The following is a 19,107-nucleotide window of genomic DNA, read 5'->3' as shown; positions in this document are numbered from 1 at the left end:
TGTCGGACGGGAATTACGGTAACAGCAAATTCTTGAATCCTGCTGTTCTGTACGTGCCTCCAGAGCCTTCTCGATATTTCACGTCTACATTTGTAGGGTGTCCTCCTTCACCCTCTGACCCACACGACGGCCACGCCGATGGCCGCCGATAACAGCGAGGGGGACCTCCCTCCCTGTTGCCTAGCAACAACTCCCGGAGATAAAATTGGACGGCAGCCAAGCATGAAAGTCATTCCACGGCGCGTCCGAGAGAGGTGAAAAGGAATATAGCGTCGTTGAGACCCAGGAGGGGGTCCGGCGGGTCGAGGCGAGGAGAGGCGGGGCCGGGGGAGAATTCATCCAGCAGCTCTTTTAAGCTATCGCGACCTGTTTCATTTAGTTTTATATATTATATAAAAGCGGCACGGTGGGTCATCTGGAAATCGTTGGCCTGGATTGGACCCAGGACCCCGCCCTTGTCCGCCATGTTCTCCCCGTGCCTGCGTGGGTTTCCTCTGGGCACTCCGGTTTCCTCCCATATCCCCCAAAACATGCGACATTAATTGGACACTCTAAATTGCCCATCGGTGTGATTGTGAGTGCGGCTGTTTGTCTCCATGTGCCCTGCAATTGGCAGGAAACCAGTTCAGGGTGTACCCCGCATCCTGCCCGTTGACAGTTGGGGTGGGCTCCGGCACGCCCCGTGACCCATGTGAGGATAAGCAGTGAAGAAAATGGATGATTATATATAAGCATCACGGTGGCTCATCTGGAAAGGGTTGGGCACGCCCCGTGACCCTTGTGAGGATAAGGGGTGAAGAAAATGGATGATTATATATAAGCATCACGGTGGCTCATCTGGAAAGGGTTGGCCTTACCGTTTTGAGGTCTTGGGTCCAATCCAGGACCCCGTCTGTGTCCGCCATGTTCTCCCCATGCCTGCGTGGGTTTTCACAGGGCACTCCGGTTTTCTCCCTCACCCCAAAAAACACGTGACACTAATTGGACACTCTAAATTGCCCGTAGGTGTGATTGTGAGTGTGACGGTCTCGATGCGCCCTGCAATTGGGTGGAAACCAGTTCAGGGTGTGCCCTGCCTCCTACCAGATGACACCTGGGATAGACTCTGGCACTCCTGGAACCCTCGTGATGATAAGTGGCTCGAGGTCTTTATACTCTTATGCTCATAGACTAGTTTCCGTGATATTTGTCAAGAGGTCTGTCCCAATACTTGGGTCTGTATGGATTATTTGCGCGATTGGTTGGCAACCAGTTCAAGGTGTACCCCACCCGCCTCCTGCCCATTGACAGCTGGGATAGGCTCCGGCACTCCCGGAACCCTTGTGAGGATAAGTGGCTAAGAAAGTGGGAGGATAGGGGTCTTTGTACTTTTCTCATGGACTAGTTCCCGTGATATTTGTCAAGAGGTCTGTCCCAATACTTGGATCTGTTTCAGATTATTTGTGCCACAGTATGTCCCAATACTAGTGCCATATTCTACATGAACAAAAAAATGTATTGGTGCGTTTGTAATATTTATAAATGATGCAGCATACTACTCAATTCTTTTGAGTTTTTGTAGATCCTTTGGACAACAGACACGAGTCCAACTTTCCTGAAGAGAACCAGAATGTTTTTAATCACAATTGTTTCAGGTATTCAGTTTTTCATGGTGAAAAGTTTGGCGTAATCACGAAGTGATCGACTTTGGTGTGTTTACTTTGGTATATTTTGTCGCGTATGAACTTTTTCTCTGATCAAATTAAAGTGCATACATACAAGAAAATGTCCAAAGTGCTGCCACGAAGTCTGATGACATCATTGCTGGTCCACATCCTCATAGCGGGATGGAGAAAACAATTGGATGACATCAGAGTTTTCCGGTTGTTCCGAAGCCGGAGGCTCCGCATCATCTTCGGGGTCCAGAACTAGCAGTAATAAATCAGGAGGTGGTTCTGGTGAATTGGAGCAGCTGCTCATTAAAAGCAACGGCTTGTTATCTGACCCACAAGGGATGTCACTCAAGATGGATCCATCCTCACCACCCAGTCCAGATAGGACTTCTGGTTTTGCTTTGACCACCTGCTCAGTTGAGGACATTTCCACAATATCAAGATCAGGACCGTCGCCAATCTGCAGCCACTCTGCATCTTTTAGTCCGATCCCCTCTAGACCTGGACTATGTGGTTCTTCAGTCTCTACAATGACCAAAGGAAGTTTGCTCTTGTGATGCTCAGGGTTTGCAGTGGTTGCAGGTTCTTGTTCTGCTTCATTGTCATGATTCCCGACCTCTTCGCTACCCACAGGAGGGGTCTTTTCTTCGCCTTCCACAGACTTTGGTTTCATCTCAACCTCTAACACTTCATCAGTGTGCTCTGATCTGGACTCTTCTTTTTCCTGGTTTTTACTGCCAAGAGGCACTGGTTGAGTTTGGAGAAACTCCTCATGGACCTCGAGTGTGGACTGTGGAAGGCCACGGGTGTTTTTTGCAGGTGATTGAACATCTTCAAGAAGAATGTCATCAATGCAAAGTGACGCTGTATCCACCAGTTCAGTCCCCAGTGTATCAGGACCCTGTGGTTCCTCATGAAACCCTATCATCTCTGAAAGATCCTGGTTTTCCCAGTGTCCGAGGATTACATTTGTTGTAGGTTCTCTTCCTGTTTCATCGAAACGACGCTGATCCACCTCTGCACCACCCTGCCGGGCTTGTTCTCGCGGTTCTTCAGCAAACTCTTCTGTTTCGTCCTCCATACCTTGATCAAATTGACCTGGTTTAGAGTCTTCATTGTTCTCTTGGTTTTCATTAGATTGCAGTGTAGTCTGACTTTGGAGGAACTGCTCGCAGGCATTCGTCAGTGTGTCCTTCACAAAACTTTGAATGTTTATCCCAGGTGGTGCACCATCCTCAAGAAGAATATCATCAATGCACAGCGGGTCTGCATCCTGCCATCCCTCAGAAGACTCGACCCAGACCATAGGAAGCGGATTATTCTGGTGCCCAGAGTGCTCAGGTTCTCCTCCAGATTCAACAACAACCCGATCCCCCTCTTTATCTACCAGCTGAGCCTGTTCATCTTCAAAAGACATTTTTTCTTCATTCTTTGCCTCCAATCCTCTAACCATTTTTTCATCAGATCGCAGTGTTGTTTGACTTTGTAGAACCCCATCCCGGACCTCCAATGTGTCCTGCACAAGGCCGGGACTGTCGTCAGCACGTGGTTCCACATTCACAGTCTTGGGACGATCATTAATGTACAGTGACGCCGCTCGTCCCATTTGGCTCCTGAACGGTTCTTCAGGAGGTTCTACCTTCATGGAAGGAAACTGATTCTCATGATGTTCATGGTTTACAATTGTTGAAGGTTCCACTGTTGGTTCATCACCAAGAACACGACTTTCTTCATCAGCCTTCTGCGCTTGATCTTCACGTTCTTCAGCAATGTGCTCTTCAGTTCTGACCTCCAAACCTGCATCAAGCTGCTCTGATTTGGAGTCTTCATTTTTTTCCTGGTTTTCTTTCAGTTTTTGTGTTGTTTCACTTTGGATGCATTCATCATGGACCTCCAGCGTGTCCGGCACAAGGCTTTGGATGTTCTCAGCAGTTGGTCTCATACCCTGAAAATCAGGAAGATCATCAATGTGAAACAGAACTCTGTCTGGTGGTTCAGCGCCCTCTGGACAGGGATTGTACGATTCAACCACCACCGAAGGAAGCTGTGTCTCTGGCTGCTCATTGTGTACAATCGTCGTAGGTTCAATTATTGCTTCACCACCAAGAACATGATCACTCACTCCATCAACCTGCTGAGCTTGTTCCTTCTGTTCTTCAGACATAACTTCTGGAATTTTGACTTCCAAGCCTCCTTCAAGCTGCTCTGATTTGTTGATTTTGTCTTTTTCATAGTTTTTGTCAGATGCCAGCATTGCGCAATTTTGGAAAAACTCCTCATGGTCCTCGAATGGGTCCTGCCTAAAGGTTTGGATGTTTTCAGTAGTTTGTTCGATATAGTCAAGAACAGGAAGATTAATCTGGAGCGCTGCTTTATCCCGTTGTCCTTGAGAAGAATCTACCCTCGCAGAAGAAAGTTGATTCTCCCGTCGCTCAGTGTTTGCATTTATTATCAGTTCACTCCCTGGTTTATCAGCAAGAACCAGATCCTCTTCATCATGACCCAATTGAGCCTTTTCTTCATCTTCCTCAGGTGCCTTCAGACCTTCAACTAGCTGCTCTGAATTACGCTCTTTGCATTTTTTCAGTTTTTCGTCAGATGACTGTGCTGTTTGACGTTGATAAAACTCATTGGCCTCCAGTGTGTCCTGCATAAATGTATGGATGTTCTCAAGATCTGTTTCTGGATCTTCCAGATCAAAGCCATCATCATTGTGGAGCAATTTTGCATCCTGAAGCTTAGTCCCTGGTAGAGCAGGATCGTGTGGCTCATCAGGAGAATCTATTATCAAAGGAAGTGTGTTCTCTTGGTGCTCAGGGATTATAATTGATTCTGCTCCTGCTTCAGCTACAAGAAACTGATCCTCCCCTGCACCCACCTGCTGGGCTTTCTTCTGATCTTCAGACATCTCACTTTCAATTATGGTGTCTAAATCATCAAGCTGCAGTGAATTGGGTGGGTTGGGACCTTGTGGTTCTTCGGGAGAATCTACCACCAAAAGAAGCTGGGTCTCCTGGGAGACAGGGTTTACAATTGTTCTGGGTTCTCTTCTGTCTTCATCTGCACCCACGTGCCAAGCGGATTCTTCAAATTCAGCTTTCTCACAGTGCTCCGCTTTGATCTCCAGTCCTGCAACGAGCTGCTCTGAATTTGAGTCTTTGCCCCTTTCCTGCTTTTGATCAGCTTGCAGTAGTACTGCTCGACTTGGGAGGTCCTCCTCAAGAGCCTCCGGTTTGTCGTCTGCAGTTGTTTCCAAACCTCCGAAAACAATGTCACCAAGAGGAAGCAACATTGCATCCTCCAGAAGACTGGGACCTTCTGACTCTTCTGGTGAGTCTATCTTCACCGTAGAAAGCTGGATCTCGGGTTTTAAAATTGCTGCAGGCTCTCTTTCTTTCTCATTGACAATAAAATGATCCTTCTCACCATGACCCCACTGAGCATTTTTGCTATCTTCTTCAGATCTCTTGTTTTTAATCTCAGCCTCTAAACCTTTATCACACTGCTCCGATTCGAATTCTTCGCCTTTTTCCTGATTTGTAGCAACTTGGGGTGTTGTTTGACCTTCGGGAAACTCCCGATGGGCCTCCGGTGTGTCCCGTGCAAGGCTAAAGATGTTTTCAGCAAGGGGTTCCACATCCTCAAGAGAAGGAAGGTCATCAATGTGGAATAGACTTGCACCCCCCAGCCCAGTCCCCACTGGACTAGGACTGAGTGGTTCATTAGAAGAATTTACCATCACTGAAGGGTGGTGGTCTTGATTGTCATGGTTTAGATCTGTTGCAGGTTCTCTTCCTGCTTCATCGCCAAGAAGCACCTTCTTCTCTTCATGTGATTCTTGGGCTTGTTCATCATGGTCAGAGATCTCGTCTACGATCTTGTCCCCTAAACCTTCATCAAACGGCTCAGATTCCGAGTTACCATCTTCCTGGATTTTATCCGACCCTTGCGTGCTTTGACTTTGAAGGAACTCGTCGTGGGCGTCCAGTGTGCCTTGCACAAAGCTTTGAATGTTCTCAGCATGCGATTCCTCACAATGGGTTTGTGAAATGATAGAAGACTCGGAGTGACCTAGTAAAAGGCGAGTAGACGGTTATAAAAATCTACACCGATGAGAACGAAAAATAAGAAATGTTTTCGACAAAAAAAAAAACAACAACAACAAAAAAAAACTCCTCACCTTTCATCGCTTCCTCTCTGAGACGCAGTTTCCGCTGCGCTTTCTTTTTTATCAGCGCCAGGGCATCCAGGCTGTCCTGGATTTTCTTCCTCTCCTGGTTATCCCATTGTTCTCTCTCTTTGCGCTCCAACTCGAGACCGCCGAGGGCCCAGGCCTCCGCGCAGGCCCTGTCCCTGGGGAAGACGGGACGGTCGTCCAGGAAGGTGAGCTGCCTGAGGCGGACGATGAGAGTCTTCCTGTAGTTGGGGATGTTGCTGATCACCTTATTGCCCATCAAATTTAGGACACGCAGTTCCGGCATGGCCTCCAGGACGGGAAGGATCCCCGGCTCATGAAGGAGGTTGTGTGACAGGTCCAGAACCGTGAGGGCCATACATTCGCTCAGGTGCTGGATATCGTGGACCACTTCCAGCTTGTTGTGGGCGATCTGCAGGGTGCTGAGCTGAGGGAGGCAGGAGATGTTCTCGATTGTGTTGATGTAGTTGTTGGAGACGTTTAAGGAGCACAGCTTCTGCATAGGCGCCAGGTTCTCCAGCTTGTGGATCAGGTTCTGCTGAAGGAAAAGGCAGCGCAGGTTGACTTGCGCGTCCAGGTTCTGAATGCGCTGCAGCCCGTTGCTTTCAAGCCACAGGCACTTGAGCCCAGTGTACTCCTCCAGGTTCTCGATGGTGGAGAAACCCTTAAAGTGTAGGTAGAGGGTGTCGTTCAAACAAGGTGTGGAGAAGAGCCGGTTTTGCTTGCAGTGATCCTTCAAGAACTGCTTGGTCATCCGTGGCCCGGAGAATTTTTTCAACGGGGTGTTTTCATCGCTGTTCAAAGTGCCGCGCTTCATTGAAGCCGACACCGCATTTTCCATAGTGTCCCTGAAGTCAGCAGAGCCGGCTTCTGGTCTGGTCGCTCAGTTTTCTTTAAGTCGTCCGTTAAAGGAGATTCGGGGTCCAAAAAGTCGGCAACTAAAGCTATTAGGCGCTGGTCACTGCCGGCGTGGCGTCACACAGGAGCGACTTCGTGTCAAAAACGGGACAATTAGCGAGGCGTAGTGACGTCGATAAAAACGTAGGAGTTTGAACGCAACGTCACAAGCTCTGTGTCGTTCGCCCCGATGGCGAATAACTCTACTCTGGTTAAAAGATAATTATCCGGGAGGAACATTGAGTAGTTGAATCCGTCTCGAGAATTTAGTAGAATGGTCCCCCAAATTTGGTTGGCGGAAGCTTACCTGCCCCGGTACGCGGTGACTGCAGGAGTCCACATTCATCGGTACGTGAACTACGCAGAATTTTCCCATCACTCGTTCTGGTTCCTGAATTGAGGCCTGGAAGTCATGAACTGTTTTGTCGTTCCAGGACACAAGCGCCGTTTCTCGACAGGTACAGTTGCTGTTCCGATTCATATTTCATGCTTCAATTTATGCATCCGCGCACAAACATCACGATGATCAGATCAAAAGCCGCTCGCCCCCACGCGAAAAGCTTGTATCTCCAAATTTCGGGAGCTTTCCTGATAGCCTAAATAAACAATTTAGTTTTCTTTTTGCATAACAACAAAAACAATTATTAAGTATGAAGCATTTGGAAAGCTTAAACTCGTTTCCGTTTGTTTGCGTCAGAAACATAACGCCATAACTTGGAGATACCTGAAAACTCCAATCGCGTCAAAGATGATAACTCAGGCATCTATCTATCTATCTATCTATCTATCTATCTACTCTCTATCTATCTATCTATCTATCTATCTATCTATCTATCTATCTATCGACTATCTATCTATCTATCTATCTATCTATCTATCTAGGATCTATCTATCCTCCTTTTCGGTCGCTATATCTAGCTATCGATCCCCCAAAAGTTGCAGGTATCTATCGAGCTATCGTAGAAAGCAACTATCGAGCTAACGACGATCTATCTATCTATCTATCCCGCCTTTCGCTCAATCTATCTATCTATCGATCTATCTATCTAGCTATCTAGCGATCTAGTATCTATCTATCTATCTAGCTATCAACTCTAGCGATTTGAGCCCTCCTTTGCGCGCTATCTATCTATCTAGCTAGATCTCTAGCTATCTATCTATCTATCTAGCCTCCGGGGCGCTCGATCGAGAGAGCGATCGAGCTATCTAGCGAGCACTATTGAGAGAGAGCGAGCCGAGCGAGCGAGGAGCTATCGATCGATGCTAAGGCTAAAGATCCCGCCGGGGCGCTCGAGCGAGCGAGAAGCGATCTAGCTAGCTATCTAGCTAGCTAGCTATCGAGCAGCGAGCGCGGATCGATCTATCTAGGAAGAGCTAGCTATCCAGCAGCTATCCCGCCTTTTCAACGGATCGAGCTCGGAGATCTATCGAGCTATCTATCTATCTATCTATCTATCTATCTATCTATCTATCTATCGAGAGATCTATCCCTCTTTTCACGCTATCGATCGAGAGAGGATCTATCTATCTATCTATCGATCTATCTATCGATCTATCTATCTAGCTATCTATCTATCTATCTATCCCTCCTTTTCGCTCTATCTATCTATCTATCTATCTATCTATCATCTATCTATCTAGATCTATCTAATCTATCTATCTATCTATCTATCTATCTATCTATCCCTCCTTTTCGCTCTAGCTATCTAGCTATCTATCTATCTATCCCTCCTTTTCGCTCTATCGATCTATCTATCTATCTAGGAGCCCGCTTTTCGCTCTATCTAAGGATCTATCTATCTATCTATCTATCTATCTATCTATCTAGCTAGCTATCTATCCCTCCTTTTCGCTCTAATCTATCTAGCTATCAGATCTATCTATCGATCTATCTATCTATCTAGACCCTCTTTTCGCTCTATCTATCTATCTATCTATCTATCTATCTATCTATCTATCTATCTAGCGATCTATCCCTCCTTTTCGCTCTATCTATCTATCTATCTATGCTATCTATCCCTCTTTTCGCTCTATCTATCTAGAATCTATCTAGCTATCTATCTATCTATCTATCTATCTATCTAGCTAGCTATCTAGCGAGCTATCTATCTATCTACTCTTCTATCCCTCCTTTTCACTCTATCTTCTATCTATCTATCTATCTATCTATCTATCTATCTATCATCTATCTATCTATCTATCTATCTATCTATCTATCTATCTATCTATCTATCTATCTATCTATCTATCTATCTATCTATCCCTCCTTTTCGCTCTATCTACCTATGCTTAACACTAGCAAATCCCCAAAAGTTGCAGGTGACATATATGAATAATTATTGAAAGACAACTTGTTTGGATTTAAACACTAAAACAAACATTATATTTGATAAATATGAAACTGCTCTTCAATTTGTATTTTTTTTTCAGTTTTTTTTTGTTGTTGTATTTTTCAAACAAGAGTAAGTTTAACCAAAAATAGACAAATAAACCTCAAACATTTTGAGATAGTCTAAACACTAGTTTTTTTTTTTTTTTTTTTTTTTGCGATGATGATTATTTTTGTTACAGTATCATTATTTGCAAGAGGTTTTGGAAGTGATGGTGAAGATTGCATCACCACAATTAGCACGCTTTCTTTTTAATTGAAATCGCAAACGAGTATTTTCTGTTTTTTGGCATAAAAGCAAACCTCGCAACGGTTGTTAGACGCGCAGCTAAGATGCGCACACTTCAGTTATTTATAAAAAAAACAAAAGAATTCAACATTTGGAGATACAGGCTGACATTTTTTGTCCTGCAAATGATTTATTCCCTGACACATTAACAAAAGTTGTCCATTCTTTTTAAAGAAAAATACTGCAAAAAGTAAAAAAAAACATGGCGGGGAAAAAAAAAAATCATTTTCGCCAAAAGTGACACAATCCACAACGGAAAGTTTTCCAAAGCGGTTCTGTTTGATTGACATCCTGTCAATGATGTGACTCTTTAATGAATGTGTGCATTAAATTGCAGCTAAAAAAAAAAAAAAAATCACACGCAAAAAAGTGGAGGTATACGGTCCGAGGACGCCAGCGAAACATGCTCCTGACAAAAAAACCTCTTTGATTGGCCTGCTAAGAAAAGGACTTCCAAGAGCTTCTCAGCCAATTGGAATTTGCGGCTAGTTTTGCATTCTTAAAAGAAAACGACAACGTCTTGCCACTTTTAACGACTGTGACAGTTAACACTGTCGCCGCTGCTTTTGCGAACCAACCCCTCGCACACTTCTGCTTCGGGAGACATGGTGAGTGTCAAAAGTCTTTGTTTGTTTGAAGACTGCAAAAAAATATTTGGTATTTTATCACCATTATAGCATGCACTGTGTTGTAAAATCTTGTTCCAGCGGGCAAAAGTCACGGTTCGGTACATGCCTCGGTTTTCAGATGGTAGTAAGAAAATGTCTTAGTTTATTTCTTTTGTGCGAATAGCCCCGATTAATGACGCTGAAAATCAACCATAATCCAGTCACTCGCGTTTGAAAAATGTGCGGGTGTGGCCAGTCATGCCCGCAGATATAAAGTTAATGGGTGCGCTCCACCAGTCATGCCCGCAGATATAAAGTTGTGTTCTGTTTGGAATTATAAGCGTACCCCTTTAAGAGCGGAGGGGGGCAGTGTCAGGTAATCTAGGAAGTAGTGTGCTTCCGTGTTAAAAAAAATTGTTGGTTCACTGCGCTAGATCAGTTTTCATGTGCGCTGAGAGTGCACAATTGCCCAGTTGCGCAGCTTAGAGGGAACATTGGTCAAGACTACAGAAAATAAGCGACGTCTTTTAATAGCTTGTGTATTTCTACTTGTAACAAATTTTACACGCGTGATTTTTCGTCGGAAAAGGGTGGCGTGCCCTCTCCAGTTCGGGGATGAGACCAAGTGGAGGAGTTCAAGTGTCTTGGGGTCTTGTTCACGAGTGAGGGAAGAAGGGAGCGGGAGGTCGGTGCAGCTTCTGCGGTGATGCGGACTTTGTATCGGTTCGTTGCGGTAAAGAGGGAGCTAAGTCGAAAGGCGAAGTTCTCAATTTACCAGTTGAGCTACGTTCCTACCCTTATCTATGGGCACAAGCTGTGGGTCATGATCGAAAGAACAAGATCCCGGATACAAGCGGCCGAAATGAGTTTTCCTCCGCAGGGCGTCCGGGGTTTCCCCTAGGGATGGGGTGACAACCTCGGTCGTCCGGGAGGGGCTCAGTGTCGAGCCGCTGCTCCTCCGCGTTGAGAGCCGCCAGATGAGGTGGCTGGGGCATCTGATCCGGATGGCTCCCGGACGCCTCACTGGTGAAGTCAGAAAGAGGCCCCGGGAACGACCCAGGACACGCTGGAGAGACTAAGTCTCTTGGCTGGCCTGGGAACGCCTCGGGATCCCTCCGGAAGAGTTAGAAGAAGTGGCTGGGGAAAGGGAAGTCTTGGGTGTCCCTGCTGAAGCGACTTCCCCCGCGACCCGACCCAGAAAAGCTGTAGATAATGGATGGATGGATGGATGGATGGCCGATTTTTCGTGCTCGAGTACGATTGGGCACAAGCGCGTACGCGCCCATCAAATCGCAGTGACTGCATCATCTATAAATAATTGTATAACGAGACGTTGAAGAATGTTGAAAGTAAAAAAAGGGTCTCTTCACTTTGGTAAAATACTACACAAATAGTTTATCTTCTTTTTAGGAAAATACAACATAAATCGTTTGTGTGGCCCTTAGGAAAATCCAACATGAATAGTTAATAGATAATTTTAGAGGAGCCATTTGGACCGTATGAATTCTGACGCGTTCAAAACTAAAACTAGCAATCATGGTTAAGCAAGTCAAAAGTCTGATGTAGGAAAAGGAAAAAATACTTAATTTCCAGCCACTAAATCAACTTATGAGCGGAAAATTCTCAAGGGACCAAGTCATCCATTTTGGTTCGAAGCAATTTAGGGGATTTCCGCCATTTTCCGAATTCATCAGAACGTCATTTGTAGTTGTCACTTCCCAAGTTTGGGTTTTTTCATGCCCCCCTCCCCGAAAAAAAAAAAATATTACCGTAGCCGTGTTTGTCGTAAATCAGACTCAGGAAGAACTGAATAGGATAGCTAGTCCCCAAATGCTCGACGGCACCGCTGTAAAGAGTTGTTGTCCTTGGTTAGCGCGAGTGTATCTCGATCCACGTGGGCCAGGCCGGAGTCCAGATCGGCAATGCCTGCTGGGAGCTGTACTGCCTGGAGCACGGCATCCAGCCGGACGGCCAGATGCCCGGCGATCAGACCTTCGGAGGAGACGCTTCCTCCAACACGTTCTTCAGCGAGACCGGCTCGGGGAAGCACGTCCCCAGGGCGGTCTTCGTGGACCTGGAGCCCACCGTCATCGGTAACCCTCCCGCCAACCGACCGCCGTCGTCCAAAGCGCTAGCGACTGACCACGGGGTTTATCCGCAGACGAGGTGCGCACCGGAACCTATCGCAAGCTCTTCCATCCCAATCAGTTGATCACAGGTAAGGAGGACGCGGCCAACAACTACGCCCGCGGGCACTACACCATCGGCAAAGAGGTCATCGACCTGGTGGCTGACAGGATACGCAAACTGGTGAGCGTCTTGTGGGAGGGACCCGTGCCGCTTGTCTGCCGGGGGGAACTCGTTGCATTCACTGTTACACAGCAAAAGTATACACACCCCGAGTCAAATGCCAGGTTTTTGTAAGATACACGTTTTTAACCGTCACAAAATGTGTTGCTGTCCAGTTAAACCAAGTTGAGAGAACAAAAAATCAAGGCTTCTGCTGGAAAGTGGAATGCCGTAATTCCCGGCCTACAGGGCGCACCTGGTTATAAGCCTCGGTAGTTTCGGAGTTTAACGCTACCACGGCACTAGTGTTAGCGCGGGGATAGCGTTAGCAAGGACTCCCATTTAACATGACTTTGAATGTGATCGGTCACATTCTCGGTCGAAGAGGGTGTGCACACTTGTGCAACCACATCTCAGTTGTTGAAAAAGAAAAGGTCAATCACCGTAATTCCCGGCCTACAAGCCGTGACTTTGTTCACAGCCGTCGGCCTAGTTAGCGTTAGCGCCACCGTGTTAGTGTTAACGCCACACTAGCACCCGTGCGTTAGCACTGCTGCCTTAGCATTAGCGCTGCCGCGCTCGCGTTAAACTCTTTCTGTGTACCGAGTCTTAAAACCAGGTGCGCTAACACGAGCACCGCACAAACTGCAGGGTTGAAAGCATGTGCAAAAGTCGCGGTTTGTAGGCCGCAAATTATGGTAAATGTCCGTTAAAAGCCTACTAGAAGCGCTAAATTGGTTTTACTGTTAGCAGGTGCTTTCTGACTCCCATTTAACATGACTTTGAATGTGATCGGTCACATTCTCAGTCAAAGAGGGTGTGCACACTTGTGCAACCACATCTCAGTTGTTGAAAAAGAAAAGGTCAATCACCGTAATTCCCGGCCTGCGGGCCGTCACTGTCTTCACAGCCGCCACACTAGTTAGCGTTAGCGCCACAGCGTTAGTGTTAGCACCACTGCGCTAGCGTTAGCACCACCACATTAGCGCGGCCGTGGTAGCTTTAAACTTTCTGTGTACCAAGGCTTATCACCAGGTGTGCTCTGTACGCCGGGAATTACGGTACGTTTTTAGTGAGGCTTTTATAGACCAGTTTTTTGCCGCGTACCGAGGTCTGACCTTTCGGTATGGCGACGACACGGTTCTTCTGCGTGTCGTCGCCAGGCCGACTTGTGTTCCGGCCTGCAGGGTTTCCTGGTGTTCCACAGCTTCGGCGGCGGAACCGGCTCGGGTTTCACCTCGCTGCTGATGGAGCGTCTCTCCGTGGACTACGGCAAGAAATCCAAGTTGGAGTTCTCCATCTACCCGGCGCCCCGGGTGTCCACCGCCGTGGTGGAACCGTACAACGCCATCCTGACCACGCACACCACGCTGGAGCACTCGGACTGCGCCTTCATGGTGGACAACGAGGCCATCTACGACATCTGCCACCGGAACCTGGACATCGAGCGTCCCACGTACACCAACCTGAACCGGCTGATCAGCCAGATCGTGTCGTCCATCACCGCCTCCTTGCGCTTCGACGGCGCCTTGAACGTGGACCTGACGGAGTTCCAGACCAACCTGGTGCCCTACCCGCGCATCCACTTCCCGCTGGCCACCTACGCCCCGGTGATCTCTGCCGAGAAGGCCTACCACGAGCAGCTGTCCGTGTCCGAGATCACCAACTCGTGCTTCGATCCGGCCAACCAGATGGTGAAGTGCGACCCCCGCCACGGTAAGTACATGGCCTGCTGCCTGCTGTACCGCGGCGACGTGGTGCCCAAAGACGTCAACGCCGCCATCAACGCCATCAAGAACAAGCGCACCGTGCATTTCGTGGACTGGTGCCCCACCGGCTTCAAGGTGGGCATCAACTACCAGCCGCCCACCGCCGTGCCCGGAGGCGACCTGGCCAAGGTCCAGCGGGCCGTGTGCATGCTCAGCAACACCACCGCCATCGCCGAGGCCTGGGCCCGCCTGGACCACAAGTTCGACCTGATGTACGCCAAGCGCGCCTTCGTGCACTGGTACGTGGGCGAGGGCATGGAGGAGGGCGAGTTCACCGAGGCCCGCGAGGACATGGCGGCCCTGGAGAAGGACTACGAGGAGGTCGGCGCCGACTCGGTGGACGACGCCCCCGAAGACGCCGAATATTTTTAAAAAGACCGCCGCCGTTCGGGGAAAAACTCGGATCGGTTGCTGTGAAACGGCGCGAGTGGATCGGGACTGAAGGGGGCGGGGCCTTCCGCCAAATGCCCCCGATCGATCCAGTGAGACCACTCGGGATCTGACGACTATATGAACTGATATTTTTCGATACATTTATATTGAGACGGATAATGATACTTGGAAATGAAAATGGGGGGCCGGGGGGGGGGGGGGTCATTCTGCAATTGGCAGAAACGCTTATAAACTGACAAAAAGTTTTAAAAGTAGTAGACATTTTTTTTCAGTGGAAGCTATCGGTGCGATATTTACAAATTCAGATTTTTTTTTTTGCATGAATTAAAACAGTTCTACATTTTTCAAAAAATTGTTAGGGTTACATTCTGGAATTTTGACACAAAATGTACAAATTCACGTTATTTTTACATATGGCAATTTTTTTGCATGAATTAAGATGCATTTCTAAATTTTTCAAAAATGTTAGGGTTACATTCTGGTATTTTGACAATTTTGCTAAAATGTGAAAATTATTTTAAAAATGTTGCTTTAATTATATTTTGAAATTTTGACAATTTTGCTAAATGTGAACCCAAAGTTTTTGTAAATGTTTTTGTAAATACTCTGGAGTTATTTTTTTAAGGGGATTTTGGGGAATTTTGGCAATTTTGGTAAAATTTGTAAATTGTTTTTCAAAAAGTTAGTTTGAATATTTACCACTAAAATTACATTCTGAAATTTTGAGAATTTTTCCAAATGTGAAACCAAAGTTGCTGGAAATTGTTTTGGGGGATTTTTGGGAATTTTGACAATTTTGCTAAAATTTGTAAATTATTTTTCAAAAAGTTAGTTTGAATATTTACCACTAAAATTACATTCTGAAATTGAGAATTTTGCCAAATGTGAAACTAAAGTTGCTGGAAATTGTTTTGGGCGGATTTTGGGGACTTTTGACAATTTTGCTAAAAAAAATTTCATTTGTCAAAAAATCAGTTTGAATATTTACCAGTCAAATTCTGAAATTTTGACAATTTTTGCTAAATGTAAAGCCAAAGTTGTTGGAAATTCTTTTTTGTAAATACTCGAATTTTTTTTTTTGGGGGGGGTATTTGGGAGTTTTCACAATTTTAATCAAATTTGTAAATTTTTCAAAAGTTTTGTTAGAATATTAACCAGTCAAATTTTGACAATTTTCCTAAATGTGAAACCAAAATTGCTGGGCTATTTTTTTTTTTGTAAATATTTTTTTATTTATTTTTTTGTATATGTTTCTTTCTGTAATGTTTGTATTTTAAAAGGTAATTCCAGTTCAGTATATGGAAAGTAACCTTGAGTGGATGTTCAGCAAGGGGGCGTCTGTTGCTGTGAAATTGATCGGGACCTTCCGCCAAATGTCTGCGATCGATTCATCAATAATGGAATATATGGAATGATTTAAGTCAATGAAATACATTGATCATCGTTCAGATCATCAATATACCGGATGTGCACGTCAATGTATCATCTTTGTCCGTTATTATGATAACATGCATCAATCGATTTCAGTTCCGTGTGTTTGGATTTGGTTTAGCTGGAATCTGAAAATAAATTACCTGATTTTTTTTTTTTTTTTTTTTTTTAAATCAGCAATATGTGAAAATAATTAACTCGGGTGTTGAGAAATTCAATTTAAATGCAGAATAGTATATTTTCAAGTATTTTTTTTTAAATGCAGGAGTTTAGACAAATCCAAAACAATGATACATCTTTTTAACGCTGAATTATTCTCAAGTCTTTTTTAAACGCAAGTCTTTTATCTTGATTTTTTTTTTTTTTTTTTATGTAAACTTCGTCCATCCCCCATTAAAAAAAAAAAAAAATGGTTTGATTGTTCTTCTCCATGTGCCTGGTAAAGTTCCAGGTACTGCTGGGGCGGCCCACTGATGTATTTATGACTTTGAATTTATGAATTTGAATTTCCTGTCGATTTTTTTATTTTTCAGGGTTTTTTTTTTTCCTACAGGACCAGCACGCAGGTTTTGTGATACAACAGCGACACCCAGCGGATGAATCTAAATTAGGCTGCCTGTGAGTTATCTCCCTTCAATTTCTTTCCAAAACCAACTTCAAGTGGCGCTTTTGAGAATTACAATTTAAATAATTTAAGTTGAAATACGTATTTTTTTATTCATCCGAATTATTTGCTTGATTGCTTTGATGTTATATTTGCAAATTAAGCTAAACTAAAACACATTTTGTTTGGGACTTTTAAAAATATTTAAAGTTAAATTTGCAGTTGACTAAAATCCAAATCTTCAGATGCGATATAATTTGTCTAACTTTCCATTTGTATTTATAAGAATGATTGTAGCAGTGAATATAATGTTTCCAGTTGTATTTGCAACAATATATAAAGTCATACTGGGAGAAAATACCTAAAATGCATTCTTATATAACAATTTAAAGTACAAATGTATACTTTTCCAAATAAGTATAATATTTAAAGGGGCAATCATGATTCTGTTTGCCATTTGGAATAATTTTGGAAATAAAAAAAAAACATTAATTTTCAGGAATTGAAAATGTGTGGAAACTTCAAGAGATGTACAATATGTTATACGTACTTTATATACTAAATGTAAATATCTATGCAATTTGTTTGTAAATTTATTTTGCCGAGTCAGTTGGTATTTTGTCAGTTTCACAAAATGTGACTAAAATTCCCGAAGTTCATTTTGTGTGCAATACTAGTAGCTTGTAACGCCGCGTTTTGCCGCTTGAGGGCAGCAGCGTTTCACAGCTTTAGCAAGACACGAACATGCCGAAGAAGACGTGCGTCCATGTTAAATGACGACGGTCACTTTAAATGGCACAAATACCAAATAATATGGAATTTAGTTTTACGTTCAATTTTAAAAACATGCAAAGTTTTTTTTTACTGGCTCAGTTTAGTGTCCTGGACATAAGTCATCGGTCACAACATTTGGCGCACCTGTTACCCTATGCTATAAAATACACGCTTATGAAATATGAGCTCGTATGCAGCAGTTGTATCATTGCAATGTTGAGGTAGTGTTATGTATTTCCATCTATTTCATTAAATTAATTTTCGTTTTATTTTAATCACTGGAATAGACCAGACCGGTATTTATGTGAAATTATTCAACATTTATTCGGCAATATTTAGGACAATTACAAAGAAATGTAAAATATCTTGGCTGTAATAGAATTAATGGAAAGTTTGATCAATGTGATGATTTTTTTATTTAAAATATTGAATATTTTAAACAAAGAAATTCAAAGTTAGAGGGAATGTTTTGAGATCCAATTGTGATTGAAGTGGAAAAAAAAATAGGGTAGCTTCATAAACCATATAGAATTTTATAGGCCAGCTATTTTCCTAAAAATATATTATCTGATATTGAAATGTCATGTTTTAAACATTTTAAAAACAATAGTTTAAACATTTAAAATATTCCTGCTGATTAACAAAAAAAATGTTTTTTTAAAAAACACCAGCAATGTAAATCATTTAAAGCTTGAAATTATATATATATATATATATATATATATATATATATATTTTTTTTTTTTAAACATTGAAATAATCCTATACATATAAAGGATATATGATTATAAAAATTAGATATATATATATAGGATTATAAAAATATTATGTATGTATGTATATATATATCATTTAAAGGTTGAAACAATCATATATATAATTAATTTTAGTTACATTTGGTGAAACTGACAAAATACGAACAGACTCAGCAAAATAAAGGTTAGAACAATAAATTGCATAAATATGTACATTTACTTAGTATATAAAGGCCGAGTATACAGTACATCTTTTGTAGTTTCCACACAATTTCAATTTTTTTAGGAATATTGAGAATTTTTAAACTATAGTTTTTTTTTTAATGTGTAAAACGTAACATTTAAAAATCAAATAATGTGAAGTTATTTTTAGGGAAATAGCTGGGCTATTAAAAGAATCCCATATGATTTATGAAGCTACCCTATGTATTTTTTTTTTATCATCCAGCTGCGACATATAAAATTCACTTAATATTTTCTCTTTATATCTGAAGAGTTTTTTTTTTTTTTATTTTAATGCAGTGAGCGCGTGTGTTTACTCTGGATTTTTTTTTTTTTTTTTTTTTAGATGAAGATTTCAAATCGTTAATGTGAATATTCTTGTCACTTGTTTTAGCTGTTAATAAGAATTGAAATCATATTGTCCAAAAGTGTTTGGAATGGAAGCATCTGGCGAGCGTTTTATGACTCACTTAACTCGGCCAACTTAAGTCGCCCCACTTGGGAGCATCCGCCAAAGGAATTCACTGCCTCTTCTGACTTCCACATAATAGCGCCTCCCTCGCCCCCCCCCACACCCCCCACCTTCTTTTTCTCTCTCTCTCTCTCTCTTTACACCACTCTTGCCCCCCCCACCCCCACCCCTCCCCACTGCAATGAATGTCACCGCAATATGGCCGCCGCCTGGCCAGGGGAGGGGAATTGACTTGTTTCCAAACACTTAATTCAATTTGTCATCGCCGCTGCTGAGGGGTGGGGGCACAGAGGGAGGGGTGGGGGGCCGTGGGGGCTCAAGTGCTGTAATTTGTGTTAATGAGGGCTAATAAAGTCATTGGCCCCCTA

At 43.7% G+C, this 19,107-nt stretch overlaps 2 protein-coding genes across 4 annotated transcripts; one reads left to right on the top strand and one right to left on the bottom strand.

The window, feature by feature from the left end:
- Nucleotides 1-1,637: 1,637 nt before the first annotated feature.
- Nucleotides 1,638-6,736, bottom strand: LOC133508483 (uncharacterized). The gene is made up of 2 exons (XM_061834605.1): nt 5,833-6,736; nt 1,638-5,723 (listed from the first exon to the last, which is right to left on the bottom strand). Exons 1-2 carry the CDS (start codon nt 6,686-6,688, stop codon nt 1,798-1,800), a joined length of 4,782 nt encoding a protein of 1,593 aa, XP_061690589.1. The 5' UTR covers nt 6,689-6,736; the 3' UTR covers nt 1,638-1,797.
- A 216-nt stretch (nt 6,737-6,952) lies between these two features.
- LOC133508484 (tubulin alpha-1C chain-like) lies at nt 6,953-14,632 on the top strand. 3 transcript variants are annotated; one of them, XM_061834606.1, is made up of 6 exons: nt 6,953-7,092; nt 7,179-7,202; nt 9,760-10,030; nt 11,904-12,123; nt 12,192-12,340; nt 13,483-14,632. In XM_061834606.1, exons 3-6 carry the CDS (start codon nt 10,028-10,030, stop codon nt 14,458-14,460), a joined length of 1,350 nt encoding a protein of 449 aa, XP_061690590.1. In that variant the 5' UTR covers nt 6,953-7,092; nt 7,179-7,202; nt 9,760-10,027; the 3' UTR covers nt 14,461-14,632. The 3 variants fall into 3 exon arrangements, with proteins under 3 accessions (XP_061690590.1, XP_061690592.1, XP_061690591.1); XM_061834608.1 differs by lacking the exon at nt 9,760-10,030 and having other exon boundaries at nt 6,978-7,092; XM_061834607.1 differs by lacking the exons at nt 6,953-7,092; nt 7,179-7,202 and having other exon boundaries at nt 9,340-10,030.
- Nucleotides 14,633-19,107: the final 4,475 nt, after the last annotated feature.

Source organism: Syngnathoides biaculeatus, chromosome 11 (assembly GCF_019802595.1).
Source record: "Syngnathoides biaculeatus isolate LvHL_M chromosome 11, ASM1980259v1, whole genome shotgun sequence".
NCBI classification, from domain to species: Eukaryota; Metazoa; Chordata; class Actinopteri; order Syngnathiformes; family Syngnathidae; genus Syngnathoides; species Syngnathoides biaculeatus.
This window is presented reverse-complemented; position numbering and strand designations above follow the sequence as displayed.

What these genes read in the sequence shown, in the direction of transcription:
- LOC133508483 (XM_061834605.1), bottom strand. Translation starts at nt 6,688, where the DNA reads ATGGAAAATGCGGTGTCGGCTTCAATGAAGCGCGGCACTTTGAACAGC. An exon ending in CAGAGAGGAAGCGATGAAAG is followed by an intron (nt 5,724 to 5,832) that starts GTGAGGAGTTTT and finishes GCCTTTTACTAG; the next exon opens with GTCACTCCGAGTCTTCTATC.
- LOC133508484 (XM_061834606.1), top strand. An exon ending in CCTGGAGCCCACCGTCATCG is followed by an intron (nt 12,124 to 12,191) that starts GTAACCCTCCCG and finishes GTTTATCCGCAG; the next exon opens with ACGAGGTGCGCACCGGAACC. An exon ending in CTGACAGGATACGCAAACTG is followed by an intron (nt 12,341 to 13,482) that starts GTGAGCGTCTTG and finishes TGTCGTCGCCAG; the next exon opens with GCCGACTTGTGTTCCGGCCT.